At 46.5% G+C, this 19,343-nt stretch overlaps 1 protein-coding gene across 5 annotated transcripts in view; it reads right to left on the bottom strand.

Annotated features, from left to right (window-relative positions):
- The window catches only part of TMCO4 (transmembrane and coiled-coil domains 4), an 82,611-nt gene that overhangs the window by 11,830 nt on the left and 51,438 nt on the right, over positions 1 to 19,343 (bottom strand). For all 5 annotated transcript variants that reach the window (XM_015598955.2, XM_025041318.1, XM_006924496.3 and 2 more), the window contains one exon: positions 2,281 to 2,398. In XM_015598955.2, the coding sequence (XP_015454441.1) occupies positions 2,281 to 2,398 (118 nt within the window). The remainder of the gene's footprint in view (positions 1 to 2,280; positions 2,399 to 19,343) is intronic.

Here is a 19,343-nt window from a genome sequence, read left to right as displayed (position 1 = left end):
TATATATATTTATTTATTGATTGATTTACATAAGCTCTTTATGTGTTATGGCTCTTTGTCATTTGTTTCTTTGTTCTTTTTACCATATTCTGATTCAAAGAACTCAGCTTAGAGTATGAGTGATAGAGACAAAGTGATGGGCTTATCTCCTGCGTCCTGACTAATGCCCTCTATCCATGGCTTAAAGTCATCTTTATCTTTAGCTCTGAACTATACACTTTTGCTGTGGGCTAAATCATCAAATTGATAAGAACTTTCCAAATCTGTTCCATTCAGTCTTGGAACCTACTTAGGATGGCTGGGCTTAGATAAAGACTAGAGTTCATTGGCCTCTTGACTTAACCTTTCTGAGTCTCAGTTTCCACACTCATAAAATGGCATTAATAATTCTAACATCATAGGGTTCTGAGGAGGATTAAGGGAGATAATTACAAGGAAGACAGGGTCTGGCAGGTGGTAAGAGTCAAATACTTATTATACTCCGCCCCCCTGCCCCCATCACTGCATTATTGCATTTTTAGGTTTTTAAAAATAATTGTCTATTTCCATACGTGTCCCTCCTACTAGACGTGAGCGTCTCATCATGTCCATCTTTGTGTCCCTACGGCCAGCACACGGTCTCGGGCACAGTATGTTGGATGATTCTGAGTTGCCCGTAACCTTGGTGGAGACTCTTCCTCCTCCCACCCTGAAATACAGTCCTTAGAACCAGGAATCCGGCATTTCCTCCCTTTCCACACTTTGTCTTTCCCTCTGGCTTCAGCGGAAGCTGAAGATCCCACTGGACCCTGCTGTAATTCTAATTCCTCTGAGCCCTAGTGCTGCATTTCCTGGAAACTTCTTCATAACCCACTGAATCAGCCGCTTCCCCAACAAGTCCTACACCTCCTTATTATTATTTTTTTAACTGTTATTTTTAAAGTTGTGTTAATGGAGCTAGTCATTAACAACTAGTCACCCAACCTTACCGCTTCTTAAATTCCAAATTTGTCCATTAGATCTGGGCTTGGAATGTGGTCAGCACTCTACACTTTTGTGGCAATGACCCCAAATTATGGGTCCCTTATCCACAATCTTCAGAGGCCTGTTGATTTCAGAATTCAGAATAATGTTTTAGATTTTAGGAAAGTGATCTGGCTGGTACCCTGTGTATCATATAACACCCCTGTAAGGTTTGGGGTGCTGCCCTCAAGTCACTCAGCCCACAAACCCAGAGAAAGAAGTAAAGCCTAGAAATCTCTCTCATCAGCTCAGGGCAAGTTTGTCACTAAATGAGTTGGTGCTACCCCTGGTGAGAAGCTGTTGTTTTCAGAGCATCTGGATTTTGGTGTTGCAGACAAGCTTCTTGTCTGACTGGAGCTTTCTGTTTTCCTGACTATTTTCTCTGCCGGATGCTAGGTTCCGTGGGGCCGGGGCTTGGGAACATCATCTGCATGTACATACCGTGTGCAGCTCTAAACTTGTTTAACTGTCATCGACATCCTAGGGGGAGTCACTAGTATTATCCCTTCTTTACTGATGGAGAAATCGAGGCCAGCAAGGGGACCCAGGTCTGTGCAATTCCAAATCGTGAGCTCTTAAACACCATCACCCTGTCCTTTGCTTCCTCCGGAGGCTGACGGGCCCGGGCACCTTCTCAGGCCGATCTCCCGCGGTCTCAGTGGTGGACTTCATTTCTCTTCTTCCTCAAAGTTGGGGGCACAGCCTTGGCTGAAACCCCTCAAGTCTTCTTCTCAAACCCCAAACCAGGGCTACCTCCTTTCCAGCCCACGGCCATCAGCCATGGCAGGACGCCCACCTCTTGCCGGAGGTCCGTCACATAGTGTGGGTACTGGCCCCCTCATCGCTGTCAGCTTCCTGTTCTATCACCCTGCCCCGACCCTGCTCGGAGTGCTCAGCCTAGGCCCCCCCGCCCCGTTCTCGGACTGCAGAATCACGCATGTCTGAGCTCCTAGTTGGCATTTGAAGACCTCCCATTTGAGGCCTAATCTTTGTTTTTCAGTCTATGTCCCACTCACTCACGTCCCTCTTCCTCTAGATCATGGTGACGAGCCTGGCCTCTCCTATCACCCTGTAGGCTGGTCCCAGGCCTGACACAAGGAGACCCTTTTCCAGACCTTCATCCCATGGGGACAGAGGCTTCCCAGGTCAGAACACTAACAGGCCAGTGTTCCCCGGTCCTTGGGATCCTCCAGGACAGAGGCCTCAAACATCTTTGTCCCCAGCACAAGGCCTGGGCAGTAAGTGTCACCTCCCCCCTGGCCTGGGGTTGGGACAGACCTGCAGTAGCCATTGACGATCCTTCCGGACACCACCTTCCGGAAAGGCTCCCAATGCTTGGCTTCTCCTTCCACAGGCGCACCCAGCAGGACGACATCCTCGATGATCCCTTGGCAATCTGGTGAGAGACCCCGGCAAAGGCTGTCAGTGTCCCTGGCCATAGGAGGTCCTGGGAGGGACTCTCCAACAGTGGTAGAGGAGATGGATGTCACACACACGTACACACACATGCAGGTGCACTCACATACTCACACACATATGTGCAAACACGTATACTCACACGCTCATGCACATGTGCAAACACACATATTCATGTAAACACATTCATGCACACACATTCATGCACACAGGCATGCAAACACATACGCGCACAGTAATGGGGCTTCCACTTACTGAGTTCTAAGCCCTGGGTCAAGCCTCTCGTGTGCCTGATCTATTCCTGCAAAGCACCATTATTCCCATTGTAGAGTTAAGAAATACCAAAGATATTTTCAACGTCACATGGCTAGTGAGTGACATGGCCTGAACTGGGACCCATGTCTACTTCTACCACTCATGAAGCTCACAACCGGCCATGGACTCAAATGAAACATCTTCCTTTACAAAAGACTGAAAGGCGCTGGATCATCGCATATGCCAGGTAGGAGACACCATAGTCTTCCTCGACAACAGTTGCCTGGGGCCTGTGCAGTGTGGCGGGAAGGTGGGAATGCAGAAATGGGGGTGAATGGGTCCCGGGACAGGTAGTACCCTCATCAGCTGCACTGACTGTTTCGTTGGCAGCAAAACTATGCTTAGAGACCGAGACCGTCTTTGCCAACAATTTATTTAACACGGGTTCACTGTGGGAATTATAATTTATAATAATATTTCAAAAGCCAATAGCATCAGGATAATGTCTCTTAATAGGCAGTGGAAACAAAGCTGGGACCAGAACTTAGACTGCCTGAACTTAGACATGTTCTCTGCTCTTTGCAGTAACAACACAAAGCACAGTGATCGCAGGTGGGTTATCACTGCTCCCACAGTGCCTAATGGTTGTTGGCCCAGGGCTCATGACTGAGCTTGGCAGCTCTCTTTGGGGGCTGGCCACTCAAGGCCGCTGATCTGCCCACAAAATCTTGCTCTCCCTCAAGAGCTGGGACCACTTTGCAGCCCTGGGTGCTGACAGCTGGAGGGCTGGGGCCCCTTGTGGCCAGCAGTGGTAATGCAGGATTCCTGATTGGGTTGCCCAGGGCAGCTATGAGGATCCCGAAGTGGCTACAAAAATGGAAACGCTGTTATGAAAAGCAACAAAGCAGTTGCCTGTGACCTTGAACTGAGCCTAGTAGTTATACCTCATAGAACAGTCCAGGGCACAGCCAAATCAAGGCAGGGTGGGAGGCGAGCTGGAAACACATTTCCTCATCTCTGAAGCTGGCTGACAACTGTCTTACTAGACCTTTCCTCTTTCATTCTCAGACTGTCGCCACACTTGGAGGTGCTCTTCTCATGTTTTAAAGAGGATTTGTTCTCTGCAATGTGTCAAACCTGGAGATAGGCCACATGGCATGCTCTCAGAAACGCACAGGTGTTAGCTAAGGGAAGTTGGCGAGTATCACTTTAGACCCACCCACGGCAGAATTCTGTATGGCAGCTCAGAGCCATCATTGCCTGACTATTCCCATAACGGGATGTTCCAGGAGGGGAAATTTGAGTTAGGAAGAGAAGATGCTGGTCGCTGTTGTAGATGTTGAAAATGAAAAAATGCCAACATTCATTGCTTAATCCAAAACCTTATAGTACCAGAAGATTTCAGCCTTCCAGCTATACAGAAAACCACTTTTCATGTCAAGCAGGCCCCTCCCATGGGCACTGTTGACAACTCACATCACGGTGAGAACTCAGTGCAGGACGCTCCCACTTTTCAAGACCAACAAAAGAAACTGGAATTCAACGTTTTAATAACAACTAATATGAGACCTCACTGTGTTTTTGCTGCAGGGAGAGTGAACGTTTCCTGATACATGTTTAGATTTATTCCTATTGCTACCATCAACTTTTCTTCTTATTACTTTTTGAGGTATAAAAATGGTCCTATAGCTTTATAAATAGACTTTTTACATAAAAGAAGGCGGGGTCCAACGTGCATTCTGTCATCTTTAAGTTCAGGAGTCACAGGTGGGTACAGCTTTTAGGCTTGGATTTCTCATTTCATAAACAGTTCTCTGAATGTTATTAATATCTTACTTTTCCTGTTAAAGCTGGAGGCCCTTCATCCTGTTATAACGTTGGCATTAAGGAGGCTCCGAACCTCCAGTAATTAAAAATAAAAAGCTCTACCAGTCATGTCTTTACTTCCTCCACTGTTAGTTCTTTTTGTCACTTCTGTGCAGCAAAAAACATTTCTTTCTCACACTTTCTTTACTTCTACCTTTTATTTTTTATTCTTAACACAGAAGCCAAAGGGATCCCTTTAAAATGCAAATCACGGGCATGAGGTATCTTTTGGGGATGACAGAAATGTAAAACTGGGGTGTGGGGATGGTTGTATGACTTTGTAAAAATCATTGAATTGTACACTTAAAGTGGGGGGATTTTGTAGCATGTAAATTATACTGCAGGAAGGTCAGATGGTTTTGCTCCTCTGCTCATGGGTGCCCTCCCATGGAGTAAAAGTCAAAGTCTTTGCCATGGCCTGCAAAGCCCTTTGTGACCTACCCCCCGCCTCCTCCACCCCTCTCGCTCACTCTGCGCCAGCCACACTGACTTGCTGTTCCCTCTTCCTGGTCTTCCCCTGACACCCACATGTCTCCCTCCCTCTTTCCTTCACCTCTTTGCTTAACTGTCACCTTCCAAGGGCAGGCACAACCTCACACGCCTACCAGATACGTGCCCATCTCGCTTCTCTGCTTTCTTTAGCTCCGTGGCACTTAAGACCATGCGGCTTACTACCAATTTTACTTTTTAAAATCTCACTTATAGTCTGTGTCCTACTAGCATGTACGTTCACCAAGGGCTGAGTGTGTATTTGTTTTGTGCTCACTAGTGAATCTTCGGTGCCTAGAACAGCGGTTGGCGCAGATGCCGTGCTCAATAAATATTCGTAGAGTGAATGAAAATGAGCAATGAGACTTGGCCGTATGAACCCTTCGACTTGAGAATAAATGCCAAGAAGTTGTTTTTCTCCTTTCCTTTCCTTTTCTTTTTCTCCTCCTGACACAATTTCTTCCCAGCAGCTATAGCTGGAGATCTCTAAAGACTGGAGAAAAGCAAATGAAGAGGGCTAAAGGAAAATGGAAGAGATTTAACCACTGTTCACAGGTCTTCAGCTGCTCATTTTCAGAGCTCTGCTCTGGGAGACTGATGCCACTGTGAAAGACTAGTTTGTGATGGGCAAGAATAATGACTGTCCTTCCAAAGCTCACACTGCCTCAGTCTCCCCCCAGCCCCGCCCCGAAAATGGGATGCAAAGACTCATGTAGCTCTCCCAAGAAGTACCTGACGTTGGCCGTATTTACACAATCCCCCGGGCCTAGCCTACATTCTAAGGCGGCTCTGGCTCTCCAGACCCTTCAACTGATTCATGGTACGGTTTGAGGGTGCCCAGCTCAGGGGTGCCCAGCTTGGGGGCAAAGAGCGACCCCGAGGGCTTCAGAATCAATTAAATGCCTCATGACTCACATCCGGTGTCGTGATTTTAAAACTCTATGCCAGCGGTCCCCCACCTTTTTGGCACCAGAGACTGGTGCTCCTATGAGAATCTAATGCCTGATGATCTGAGGCGGAGCTGAGGCGGTGATGCTAGCGCTGGGGAGCGGCTGCACATACAGATGAAGCTTCGCTCGCTCACCTCCTGCTGTGTGGCCTGGTTCCTAACCAGCTATGGACTGGTATCAGTCCCGGCCCAAGGTTTGGGGACCCCTGCTCTATGCTATAGCTGTTGGGATGCACAGAATTCTTGGATTTGGGTAGCTTTCGGTCATTAAATATTTTCTCAGCCAGGAGACATTGAAAGTATGACTACTACCATGTGCCGGTCTGTGAAGGTCTGTGAAGATGTTTGCCGTTAGAAAAGGCTCATGTGCACAAAGAAATTGGGAATCATTGGCCTCGGGAAGTGGTCTGGCCTTTGGCATGAGAGAAACCTGTGTTCGAATCCTGGTTTCACTCTATATGAACTGAGGTCAGTTATAAAATAACTTGGAGCCTCAGCTTCCTCATCTGTACAACAGAGATGACATAATAGAGTGATTCCCTGGGGCTGGCGTGAGGTTATATGATCAGGGCCGTGTGTGACGCATGGCTTGGTCAGGGGTGTCTGCTTCATCGTTATTCCCACACACATTACCAATTTGGCCACCAGGTGGAAATGGTGTGCATGAAGCATTGTCTTTGGTGACAGCCCGGCCAATTTATAGTCAAGGTATCTGCTTCTAAGCAGCCGCTAACTGCAGGCACCGTTTTCGGAATCCACCAGGGGTGGGAAGCGGTAGTGACTGGCAGATGGCAGCGGTAAACAGCAGTCTTGGTCCTCCTGGCACAGAGCCTCTGGAGAGCAGCAGCTGCGGAGCCGTAAACTGTGGCTAAACACTCCCTCCTTTACTATTTTGAAAAACACTTTTTAAATTGTGGCAAAGTTTGAAAAACATAAAATTATCATCCTGAGTGCGCACTTCAGTGGCGTTAAGTATGTTCACTTTGTTCTGTAACTATCCTCACTTTCATCTATCAGAATTTAGATGAATTCAGTTTCTATCTTGTCAGCGGCCCCTGAGCCTTCGGCAATTCCCTCTGGACTCCTGACACTTTTATCACTCGGCACTTCTCAGTCCGGAGACTGGCTTAGCTTTTCAAAAAAAATAAATAAAATAAATAAAAATAAAGAGCCGAGAACGCACAGCTTCTTTAGGATAGCAAACTTCCATCTACACAGTAGCTTTGGTCTTGAAAATCATATATAAATGGAAAATCATACATAAATTATATAATCATATCTAAATTATAAAACTAAATATCCTTAAAATGTACCAAGTAGGCCCAGCTCTTTCTAAGAGCCCATGGAGAATCCTTCGTGCAGTGAGGGGATCCTTTATCACTGGGAATAACCGCTCCCAGCTTTACCCTTTGTCATTTTGTCTTTTCCATACAGCGGGCTTTCTTAAAGTGAGGCAGGCCCGCGCAGAGTTCTCCAGGTATTCAAACCGGCCGGAAAGGCAACATCACACACTCCCACATGCCCGTCACGTCGTCAATAATGAGATTCTCTAGGCTGCACAGACCAAAGGATCTCAAGTCTGAGAAGCAAAAAAGAAGGATTTTCTTCCTCCCGGCAGGGGGTCGTGTGTGCCGTGAGCGATAAGTCGCAAACGGAGGAGGAAATTATCTCCTGACTGCAGGACCAGAAAACAGACCTTGAAGAAAATGATGTGCCTTGCATCTAACACAAACAAAATCCATTCCAAAGACACACACACACACACACACACACACACACACACACTAAACACACAGAGAGAAGCTGCCAAAGTGAGGGAGGGGGACAGGTAGAAAGGAAGACAGAGAAAAGCAAAAAAAAGGGAAGTTTGGCTGTCTCCCCCTGTCAGCCCCCTCCCCTGGAATAAGGTTTACACTGGAAAGAATTGCTTAAAGAAGCCCGTTTGGATATAAGGATTCGGAATGAATTCTTTAGGGGACACGGAAGCCTTCGTCTCTCCCTTTTGATCCCCATCTTTTTTATTTGGCCGTGCAAAGTGGTAAGGCTATTACCAGCATCCAGGCAGCCTGGAAATTAATCTGCATGCATGACCTCTCTCAGCTCCTACCTGGGGTGTGTGTGGGGGCGCACTAAAGCCGGGTCTGTCTGAGGACAAAGCAACTGGTGGATGAATTCCATGGAAGGGAACTAAATCACATCAAATGTGATGTCTGCTATCTCGGAGATGAAAGAGCCAGCTGACTGAATGACAGTCTGTTCTGCATTTCAGCTGGTATCTAGTGACAGCCCAGAAATAGTTTTCAGCCAAGTGGGAGTTTAGGGACTCAAGGGTCAAGATGTTAAACGTATCTGTGTGAGCTTATTGATGAACTCCCTTGCCTGGGTTTCATTTTGCAAACATCGTGGGCAGTTATGTTGATCTAAATTCATAGGTCCTGGGTATGAAATTGGAGAGAAAGATCTTGCTGGAATGGTTTAAAAAAATTCTGGAATTCTATTTCTTAATCCTGCTTTTCTTCATCATCATTATCAATATCACAGCTTGCTTTAGGATAGGCTAAAGTGCTTTGGACATGTCTTATTTCATTTACTGCTCATGACGATGACCATTTTACGGGAAAAGGTCACACAGTAAGTGGCACACTGAAATTTGTTTATTCTTACATTTTCTCTCCTACTCTCCTGCCCCACTTCCTTTTACAATCAATTATAATCTTGAACCAAAATATATGTCTTTTGACAACCATGACGTTTTCCAAAATTGTGTATTAAAAACAGAATACATGCGCCTGCCAGGATTAACATTTCTAATTTGGTTGACTCAAGAGACACTAGCAGGCTAAAATTTACTAGAAGATTTGTATCTCAGTGTGTGTACCAGGCCAAGGCTATATGACCTTTTCTGCTTTGTTAATCTCTGAGTGAGTGAGAAGATAGTACTAAAAAAAAGAAAAGTGGCCCACATGAAGCATGACACGCTTCCTATTTTGGGGTAGAGAGTTATGGCAATCAGCCCACACCCTGACACATGAACTCAATTTTCCCATCAGAAAGGTGAATTTACCCGAGTAAGTCAACATAACTTAGAAATACAGCTGCTGGTAAGCTGCAGGTTATAAGCCAGTATAGAGCAAGCAGTTTTATTATATATATGCATGTACATAATAAAATGTTATATGTATGTTCTGTCAGCTAGCTGTTGCTGTATAACAAGTCACCCCCAAATTCATGGCTTAAAATAGCCATTTATTTCTTATGAGTCTACTAACCGGCTAGGCAGTTCTGCTGTGATTGTCTGGGCATGGCGGGTCCCACTGGGTTCACTCATGTGCCTACAGCCAGCTGGATCAGAAGCCTGAGGGCTGGCTAGGATGATGGCTTCGTTCCACATAGTCTTTCATCCTCCAGTGGGCTAGTCTGGACTTGTTCTTATGACAGTGTCAAGGTTCCAGGAGAGAGCGGAATCCATGTGTAAGGTTTCTTGAGGCCTAGGTCTGAAACTGACATGACATCATTTCCTCCACCTTTTATTGGCCAATGCAAGTGACAAGGCCAGCCCAGATTCAAGAAGTGAAGAAACAGACTCCACCTCTTGATGGGAAGAACTTCAAGATTATATAGAAAAGGATATGGATATGGATATGGATTGGGGTAGAGAATTAGGGCATTTTTGCAAACACAATATATTTGAAACATTGCAAAGTGCTGACAACTCATGTGCAAAGAGCAAGGAGTTAAAAATCCCAGATGATACCAGTGCTGGATGAATGTTTCTTGAATTCTCACCCTGTGAGAAGGGGGAGTGGGGAGAACTCTGAATGGGAATGATGCCAAGATGCTGGGGCGGCCCAGTCAGGCTGTTGGCGTGTGGCTGTTTTTCAGGAATGTGGTTTTGGGAGCCTTGAGCAAAGGCAGGGTCTACCCAGAGAACTGGAAAAGAAAGCCAAGGAAGAATCTTTTCTGCAAGGTCAAGGAAGGGTGCTCAAGTTCTGATCTTGATCAAATTCAAGGTCAAGCGCAACATCATATCTAAAGGGCCAGAGGTTCCAGTGCAGAGGAGGGTCTGGACATTTTTATTCAATTGTGATAAGGGCAGTTACTGTTTATCCAGCATGGTACTGATTCCGGACACTGTGCTAGATGTTCTCAATATATTATCACAGTAATCGTCACTGCTTTTCGAAGTAAATCCTTGAGTAATTATTGTAGCAAGAGATAAGCTCGTTGAGTCTTTGTCTGAAAATAGCTTTATTTCATCTTCAGTCTTGAATTCTAGTTTAGCTATAGAATTTTAGATGAGTTCTTTTTCTTCCAGCTTCTATTGTTTTGAGAAGTTGCATCAGTCTAGTTGAGTTTTCTTTGTAAGTAATCATTTTTTTTTTTCTTTTAAGATCTCTTTATCTTTGGAGTTTGGCCATTTCTCTATGATGTGTGTAGGTTTAAAACATTTATCCTGCTCAAGACTCATGCTCCTTGAATCTCAGGCATCAATTCTGGAAAATTCTTAGCCAACTAATTACATGTCTCTCCTATTCCATGCTTTTGGAACTTGTATCAACTGTTGAACTTTGCCTTTCTTTCCTTGTTCCATCTCTTCATCTCTCCATGAAGCACTGTGGCTAATTTCTTCAAATCAATCTTCCAATTAATTACTTCTCACTTTAGCTTTGTCTCATCTGTTGTTTAACTCATTCACTAAGGTTTTAATTTTAATGACTCTGTTTTTTCATTTCTGGAAGTTTCATTTTATTTATTTTCAAATCTCTGTTTTCTTTTCAGTGCCTTATTCTTTCTACTTATTTTCAATGTTTTAATTTATGTCTTTAATAATTATAAACATACTCTCTCTTTTTTTTTTTTGAGAGGGCTCCTTCAGACTGTTCTATTGAGGATTGAGGGTCTAATCCTGATGTTTGTTGTTTCTGTGACTTTCCTACATGGTGTGTTTTTTTCCCCTGTGTGTTTTATAAATCTATATTATGAGCTCATCTTTAAAGTTGCTGATATATTGGAATTCGGGTAGCCTGGATTGAGGACCAAACTTCTCCAGAGTAGTTTGGTGTTAATTTTTTGACGTAGGGATTCTCGGATCATGCAGATAGTATAAATTTGAATCCTAATCCAACTGAGTCACAGTCCTGTGTCTGTGAATTCCCCGAGGAGACATTTTCCCCAATTCAGTCAGGCCATATGCTTATTGCTCTGGTTTTCTATTTCCTTCCCATTTCTCACCTCTGATGATTTCCTTACTTATTGGGAGCTCAGCTAAGAATTTGAAGGGATATTGGCTATCGTTTACCTAGCATTTCTAAAGTATTTGTAGTGGGAGAATTTTCAGACTAATCAGTCCACATTATTGCCACTTCAGAAGCTGCTAATATAGTGATAATATTTCTCCATTATTTGTTAATCTCCCTTTTTAAAGAAAGGGTACCAGTCACAGGCTGAGAGCCTTTGGCAGGTGGCAGCACCCTGTTAGATCTTAACAGCATTGTTTTATTTTTAATGTTTTTTTTACAATTCTTTTTACTTACGACAAGTTATACTGAATTTCCATTTGAGATAATACTCCCTTGTAGAATAAGTTCACGTCAGTAAATATCATGAGTTGACATAAAAATATTCAATAGGGACACCCACGGTAAATAGAAACAACACAAATCGTGAAGCTGTGTGAGAACGGCTATGGCTGGGAAACCTAGCTGTAAATCCACAGTGGTTATTATCATCCGCATAGTGGTCACAACTTTCTGCTGTCCACAGCACCGGTCAGAATTCACTTGACTTTTAGTGTTCTCTGAACTACAATGTTGGGTTCACTTTCTGACGGTACAGTTATTTTAAAAAGTGGTCATATTTCAGCTGGTAATTTCCTCGACTTGACCGGAGCTAGGCACAAAATAATATTTCCCTGTGGTCGCTTCCTCTCACCCCCTCCTAAGCTTTTCAACTCTTTATTTCATTTCCAAAAAGGATGGCAAAGTGATTGCTGATTGGGACAGTCAGGGCAGGGAGCACCAAGAAAGCTGCTGGTAGAAGTGAGTCTATGATAAATTCACCATTTCTTTGTATGAATAGCCTGGCTAAACTGGAGCCCTGGCTTGCGGGGTGGCTGAGCAGCCGCCCGCATCTTTGACTGTCCCTGTGGGCATGCGTGTGTGTCCATGCGTGTGGGCCTCTTAGCCTGAGCCTGGGCCCCCAGTAGGGTAACTGGTGACCCGTCATTGATCTTCCTCTCTGCCCATGACTTTCTCCACCTGGGTCTGCCACACGGCAGGGGCCTCCCCATGACCTCTGGGAAGCTGTAAAATTCTCAAAATCTACCTTATCTGAGTTCTCTTATACCATAAAAAATAAAACAAAAAGGGCCACACGACTCTGGTTTTAGTGTTTTGGTCATTTTTAAAAAAAGGTGACTTGTTACTAATGGGACCTAATTTTTATCTTTGTCCTTCCTTATAAGAATTTTTTTTTTTATCAGCCCATTTCCTACCGATTTTCATCTGGGGAAAAAAAGGGTCGCTGAAATAACAGCACACTTTGGGCAACTGCTGCCTGAAAGTCCAGTCACGCTTAGCTAGGCAGAGGTTTTGCTTTAATCACACGTAAGCGGGAGTCTGATGCCGGCCCTGCCCTGCACAGCCACAGGAGCTGGGGCCAGAGCGCAGCTGTCTATTTCCTTGTCTGGAAAATGGCTCCAGAATCCCTAACTTCTAGGGCTGTTGGGAGGGTTCCATGGGATGATATCTAGAAACACCTGTCACACCAAGTACTTGATACATATCAGTTCTTTTCTTTGAATCTTTGGTGCCTAATAAATGCATACCAGAAGGATATAAGTGGGTGGCATGGACATTTCCCGGGAAGCAGGGGCAGCTGCTTAGTTTTGCACAAGCCCTCAACGGAAAGCAGTCAGTAGGCCTGCCCCAGCCAGCATGTGCTGGAAACCCGCCTGGTGCTGCGCTAACGAGGAGTCCCTTCCTCTGTGAAGCGTGTGCCCCTGAACATCACCACAAGGTGGTGCTGTGGCAACCACAAAAGCTCCAGGCATCTGCAGGGCTGGGTAGGGGAGCTTCCTGGAACGCCATTCCAGTTAGAGGGGGTGGGAGTGCCCTGCTGAAGGGTGAGCTGACCACACCCCTGAGCACCCACTGCTCCCTGGGGTCCTGAGAGCCATAAGACCGGACTCTAGACCCCGCCCTGCTTTTAACTAGCTCTGTAGTCTGGGCAAGTTGGGTAAACACTCAGATATACAATTAAAGGCATAAGGGTCCTTATGGGGCAGTGTAGAGACCCCTGGTGTAGAAGTCAGGCCTAGGGCCACCCTTAGCTCTGTAGCTTACACACTGCGTGATCGTGGACGCATCTCCTGAGAACCCTGAACCTGTTCTCTTGAGAACCTGTCTCCCTGGTTGGCTGTGACGCTACATGCGAAGGGCCAGGCACGAAGGGCATGCAATCGACTGACTTCGTTTGGTGCAGTTAAACAAGCCTTGTTATTGAGGATCCAAGGCAGGGCCAAAGTGGGGCTGGAGACCCCAGCCTTGGGGAAGTGGGGTGCGAGAGAAAAGGACTCCAGGCGGGTGTGTGCGGCCACAGGTGGGACGGGGGAGGAGAGTGTAGGGACTGTGTTTGGGAGAGAGGTCCCCTGCCATCCAAGATCCCAGGTGGGATGGAGCCTGGCTGACTTCTGTCTCCTCTGTGTCCTGCATGGGTCCTGGCACATGGTTTGTCCTCAGCAGAAGTCTACTGACTCGTGGATAAATAAGTACACCAAGTAAAGCACTAAAACTAAAGAGCCTGCATCCAGGTCTTGCTTTCCATCCAGCCGGTCCAGCCCTGCGTTCTGGACCCTGTTCACCTCGCCAATCTTACTTCTCCCAACTTCCTAGCAGAAACCTTGGCTCGGGTCGCCTGCCTTTCCAGACCGTTCCCCTTTATATCTCTGGAGCTTTGCTCTCGCCAGTCCTGGGTTCTAAGGCCTCCTGCCTCCCTCACAGCTTCTCAAGGCTTACGTGTTCTTCAAGGCCTGCCACCTCCTCCATGAAGCTTTCCCTGCCACCTAGAAAAAAAGGCTCCCTCCTTTGAATGGCTTAATATCCAGGCCCTGTGATATAGTGTTTGGCACTGTTATTTACCTCTTTTAAGGCTGGTATCTATTCTCTTAACTAAGTTATAAGCCATTTGAGGGTATCAAACTCATCATAAGGCCAGCATAAAAGGATAACAGGAAATGGTTTAGAGCCAGAAGCACCTAGATTAGAATCCCAGAAATGCTAATTACTGGCTGTGTGTCCTTGGACAAGTCACCTAACCTCCCTGGGCTTCTGGTTCCCCAACCATAAAAACGGAAAATACGCCTGCTTCCAGGTGTAACAATGGCCGCACCTTCCAAGGTATCCTGGAAGATCAAGATGGATTTTCAAGAGGTTCTCAGTGAACATCACTCCCGCCCCTTGGAAGGATGGATTCTAATTCTTGACAATTGGGCAGCTTCTTGGAGAGACCATCCCCAACCAGGACAGTCTCTTCATGGTTCCAGACCTGTAACCCCCAGCCCTGATCTTTCTAGTAGCCAAAGGCAGAGATGTCTGAGGCTCTGATGGCTAATTAAGCCCGAACCTGAGCACTCAGCTCTAAAACAGAGTGTGACTCTCAGACAGAGTAAGTCAGGCTAAAGTGGAAGGTCTTGCGAAGCTGGCATCTTCGTGTCCCCTCACAGAAATGAGCAATCTCTGATGGCTAATTAAGCCCGAACCTGAGCACTCAACTCTAAAACAGAGAGTGTGACTCTCAGACAGAGTAAGTCAGGCTGGAGTGGAAGGTCTTGTTACCTGCGAAGCTGGCATCTTCGTGACCCCCTCACAGAAATGAGCACAGGCAGTCAACACTTCCTGTTTTTCTGCTTTGATTGCTAGGAAGCTACTAGCTAAATTCATAGCTCTATTACAGTAACGGAGTAATAAGAGGAGAAAGTATTATAACAACCATAACAGTGAGAAAAATAGCAGTTACGGCATGCTTATTACTTGCCAACCATTCTGCTAAGTGCTTTTCATAGATCATTCCACTTAATCCTTTTAATCATCCTCTGAAGAGAGTATTACTGGACCCATTTCACAGGTAAGGAGACGGAGGCATAGGGACTAAGTACCTGTGCCTGTTTGCTCAGCTAGTAAGTGGCAGAGCTGGGATTCAGATCTGGGCCTGGCTGCATAAGCCACGCTCCTGCTCCAGGCCCTGCTCCCTGCATTTGAACCTCCCAACTGGCTTATGGGCCCCATTCACACTTGTGTTTTTTCCTGGTCCTGACGGTTTATATTCATCCATGAGTTGTTGGTTCTGTGGCTGTATTTCCCCGAGAAGTCCTATAAAGCCTTTGAGGAAGAAGATGGGGCTTTGCATATTTAAATAAATACATACATAAATAGAGGTCTGAGTAAATGAGTGAACAAAAGATGGAAGAAATAAAGAATAATGAAGGACATATGAACATCCTAGTGACTTGAAAGGTCAGAGTTCACATGGGACATCCTGTGCTGGGGTGGCGGGGATGGGGACCCCCAAACTCAGGCCCTGTCATTAAAGCACAAAGCGTGGGGTATGCACTGACCCACAGACAGGAACGTTTATTTTTATCTCTGTTCTGCACAATGGGCCTGGCAATTATCTAAAAGATAACAGTTTCGACAATATTGGCGAAGCAGGCTTGATGCTCACAGACATCCTAGATGCAAGGGGAAAAAACCCCAACAGTTTCCATTACAGAATGCCGTGAACTGAGCTGGTTAATTAATATGTAAACTAATGAGACTTGGGGTGTTTCCTTCCCATTTGATACCTCACAACCCCTATAGGAATGCTTCTTCTCTGCACACAGTCTGGATTCTTTAGTTATTAACAATCAAGACTCAAGCACAGGACGTGCTTATACCAAATTCTGAATGAATTTGGAAGGAAACAGAATGGTCACTAGAGAGGGGATCTGTCCATGAGGCTAGGATGCTCCCCAGGGCTCACCGTGCCCAGGAAAAGAAATGTTCCTGGAGACCATTTGCTCCCACCGTGCTGTGTGTGCTACAGAAACTTTGGCAGATAATCTTTTTCCCCAGGAACTTGGGCAGTGAGCACAGACATCTGCTCCATCTGCCGAGAGTGACGATATTTGGTTGACCTAAATGAATCAGCATTTAGTTTCCAGCACGATCTCTCATGAGTTTGCTTAATGGGGCTCTGATCAGCTCTGGCTGCAAAATGGAGAAAATAACATTTCTAAAAAGCCTAGGACCAGACCTAGGGACATGCTGGCCACCCAGATACTGCAGCCCTCAGGACTCTGTCAGGGTGCCAGTGACCTCCCTGGCCAACATCAAGGATGTCTGCACCCCTAAGGGTAAGCAAATGCCTTTCAAAGGGAGTCGGCATAATCCCTGGCCAAGCCTCTTGGAAAAGCCCCATTAGTTTAGATGAAAGCAGCAAATAAATCCTAAGTTCTACTTCTCATTCCTTCCCTGGGAGATGACAGTTGTCTAAAGACGTTACTGTTTATAGTGAACTCAGATGCAGTGAGTGCCACAGCCTCGAATAAATCCATCTGGATAAAGTCATGGAGAGGGGAAGAGAGGAACCCTAACTGACGGAGGGTGTACCATGTGCCCCGCACTGTGCCGTCACTGCCACGATTCTGAAAGGCCAGCTGTGCAGTCAGACGGGCCCAAGTTGACTCCTGACCTGCCGCCGGTACATCGTTGCATCTCTTCTCTATGCCGGGTGCCATGCCAGGTGCTGGTGACACAGGGGAGGAGGAAATGGACACAGCTCCTGCCCTCCACCTCTTCACTGGTAAAACAGAAATAGTAATATCTACAACTTGGGGTTCTTTGTACATTAAGGGTGAGAAAGTATGCAAATCGCTTACTTTAGCGCAGTGCCTGGCACACAGTAAGTGTTCAATAAATGGCAGTTATTAAGTCTCAGAACACTTCTGAGCAGCATCAGTAGCCCATTTTACTAACTATCATGAAGCTCAGAGGTGAAGAGACTTGTCTCGGGGCACCCAGGCAGTAACTGGCAGAGCCTGGACTTGAACTCAGGTTCCTAGACTCTAGGTCCAGTGCTCCTTCTTTTAGTTCATTCTCAACTGGTTGCCACGGTCCCGTGCGTCTTCAAGACACAGGAGGAAAGTGATTAAATGGAAGCAGCTTACAGATGGAGAAGGGGCGGGGGAGCCAGGATTGACTTAATTAATGGGCTCCAGTGCCCAGAGTGCAGCCAGCCCTGCAGGCTTTTATTTGCTGAATGAATACACCAACAGGCAAGCTGGCTCATCTCGTGATGTCTCGCCAACTGTGCGGACAGGGCCACCGGGCAGAGACAATATGTAATGCCTCTAATTAATTCCCTCCAAATCTTTGTGGAATGAAGAGGAGAGTAAATGCATAAGTAAACGGAAGCAGAGCTGGTTTCTTGGTTTGTGTGGCCGTTCCCTGGCTCAGCCAGCTACCACGAGTCGGTTTGAATCGAGCTCACTTTCCAACTACTTAATTTTTGAGAACTTTTAAAAGCAAATGCATAAATAAACGAACAGTCCACTGTGATCTAGGGCCCAGAGTCCCTCCATGAGTACTTGGATGGTGGCTCTTCTTGGCATCAGGCACTGCCATCCCTGCCCTCGCCACCTGCTGGGGCCAGAAATACTCTTGGTCAGAGGGTCAGTCACTCCCAAAGCAAATCTAGCCTGTCGGCTGGCAGATGGACCATTGTGAGAAGTGGATGGTTGGTTCATCTCTGGGAATTCTGGCTGTGTTCATTTCCTGCCCAAAGTCACAAACATATGACAGGTGTACGTTTGGTCTTGGTTTTGAGTGGGCAGGATCATTGCATGGAGTATGCACGTACTGGCTGATCATGCCTGCCAGGCAGTCCACAAGTGGAGTGGCTTAAGTGCCTTGGGTCATAGGAGGGTTGGGCAATAGGCCAACCAGCTGGCCCAGGTTTTGGGGGCTGTGGGTTCTACTTTGCTGAGGCAGCTCAAACCTTTCACCACCTAAAGGCTTCGGGCACTGTTCCCTGTAGGCAGCACTCACAGCAAACTTCATGGCTGCTTTCACGTCTCCATTAATGAATCAACTACTAACTAATGTATTGGGTGTCTCCTATGTGCCAAGGGCTGGGCCAGAGATGAACCCAAAAGACAGTGCCTGCCTTGAAGCCTCCCCTGGTAGGGGAGAGGGACCTGGAAGCAGGTGCACATAATATAGTGCGGTGAGGGCTGAAATGACAGCTGGGTCAAGGGTGAAGGAAGGGGCAGGAGGTAGCTGGACGAGGCAGAGTGACCCAGACTTAGGGCTCAGGCACTGGGCACGGATCCCAGCTCTGCCATCTTCCTGCTCTGACTTCGGGCAGATCCCTTCAGCTCAGACTCCCAGTCCTCTGCAAATGGGATGAATAATACCGGCCTCATGAGGGCACTGCAAGGACCAGAGTTTGTGAAACGGTCGCCACTGGGCATAGACAAAATTTCATCCCGTCGCGATTAACACCAAAACCCAAACCAGATAAAGGAAAAATAACAGAGTCACCCTGCCTGGTTCTAGTTCCCAAAATGAATGAGCATGTCCCATCAACTGCTGACTCCCTAATGAGAACAACTCTGTCCCCAGTATGTAGAAGGCTGGGGTCTGAAGACACTGCGTGCGCTGTGTGGCTTTGTGAGAAATGACCACCTTAGGAGAAAATGGCTGTTTTTCCATCGAGAACAGACTGATGAAAACCCAGTAACCTTGGTAATCATGAGTGTGTGTTTTCCCTTTAAGAACCTGTGTGTGTGTGTGTAATTTTGCAAGCCAGGCCTTCTGAAGTCTAACCAGTTTTCACCTTTTTGCAAGAAACAACTGTTCTTTTCAAAATGCTCCCAAGTCTGAGTCTTCCTTCCACGTGGAATGTGGAGGAAGAAATTTTTGAGCCACATTCTGAAGGCTGTGTCTGAACTGGTTCCAGGCCAGGGGTCGGGGAGGGGAGAACATTTGAGACAGTGAAAACGGGGATAAAGGCATGGGATGCCTGGACCTCAGCAGGCAGGGTTGCCCTGAACCCCGTTTTCCTTGCTGGGCAGAGAGGAGCTGAAGGAAGGGCAGTTGGTGGATAATTCAGGACTTGCAACCAGAAACCCTAACGGACCCACCTGGGCACATGGCTTTGCCTCACACTGAGTCTCAGGTGTGAAATGGAGATAATTACCCTGGCTTGAGGTCGCTCTATGGATTAGAGACCGAGGTATGAATAAGAGCCTGTGTCAGCCATTGTGGATCCAAACTCCAGCTTCATCATGGCTAGTCCTATAACCGCGAGCTAGTTACTGCACCTC

The sequence above is a fragment of the Pteropus alecto genome, unplaced genomic scaffold, assembly GCF_000325575.1.
Source record: "Pteropus alecto unplaced genomic scaffold, ASM32557v1 scaffold39, whole genome shotgun sequence".
Lineage (NCBI taxonomy): Eukaryota > Metazoa > Chordata > Mammalia > Chiroptera > Pteropodidae > Pteropus > Pteropus alecto.
Note: the sequence above shows the minus strand (reverse complement) of the source record. Positions and strands in the feature narration are given on the sequence as shown.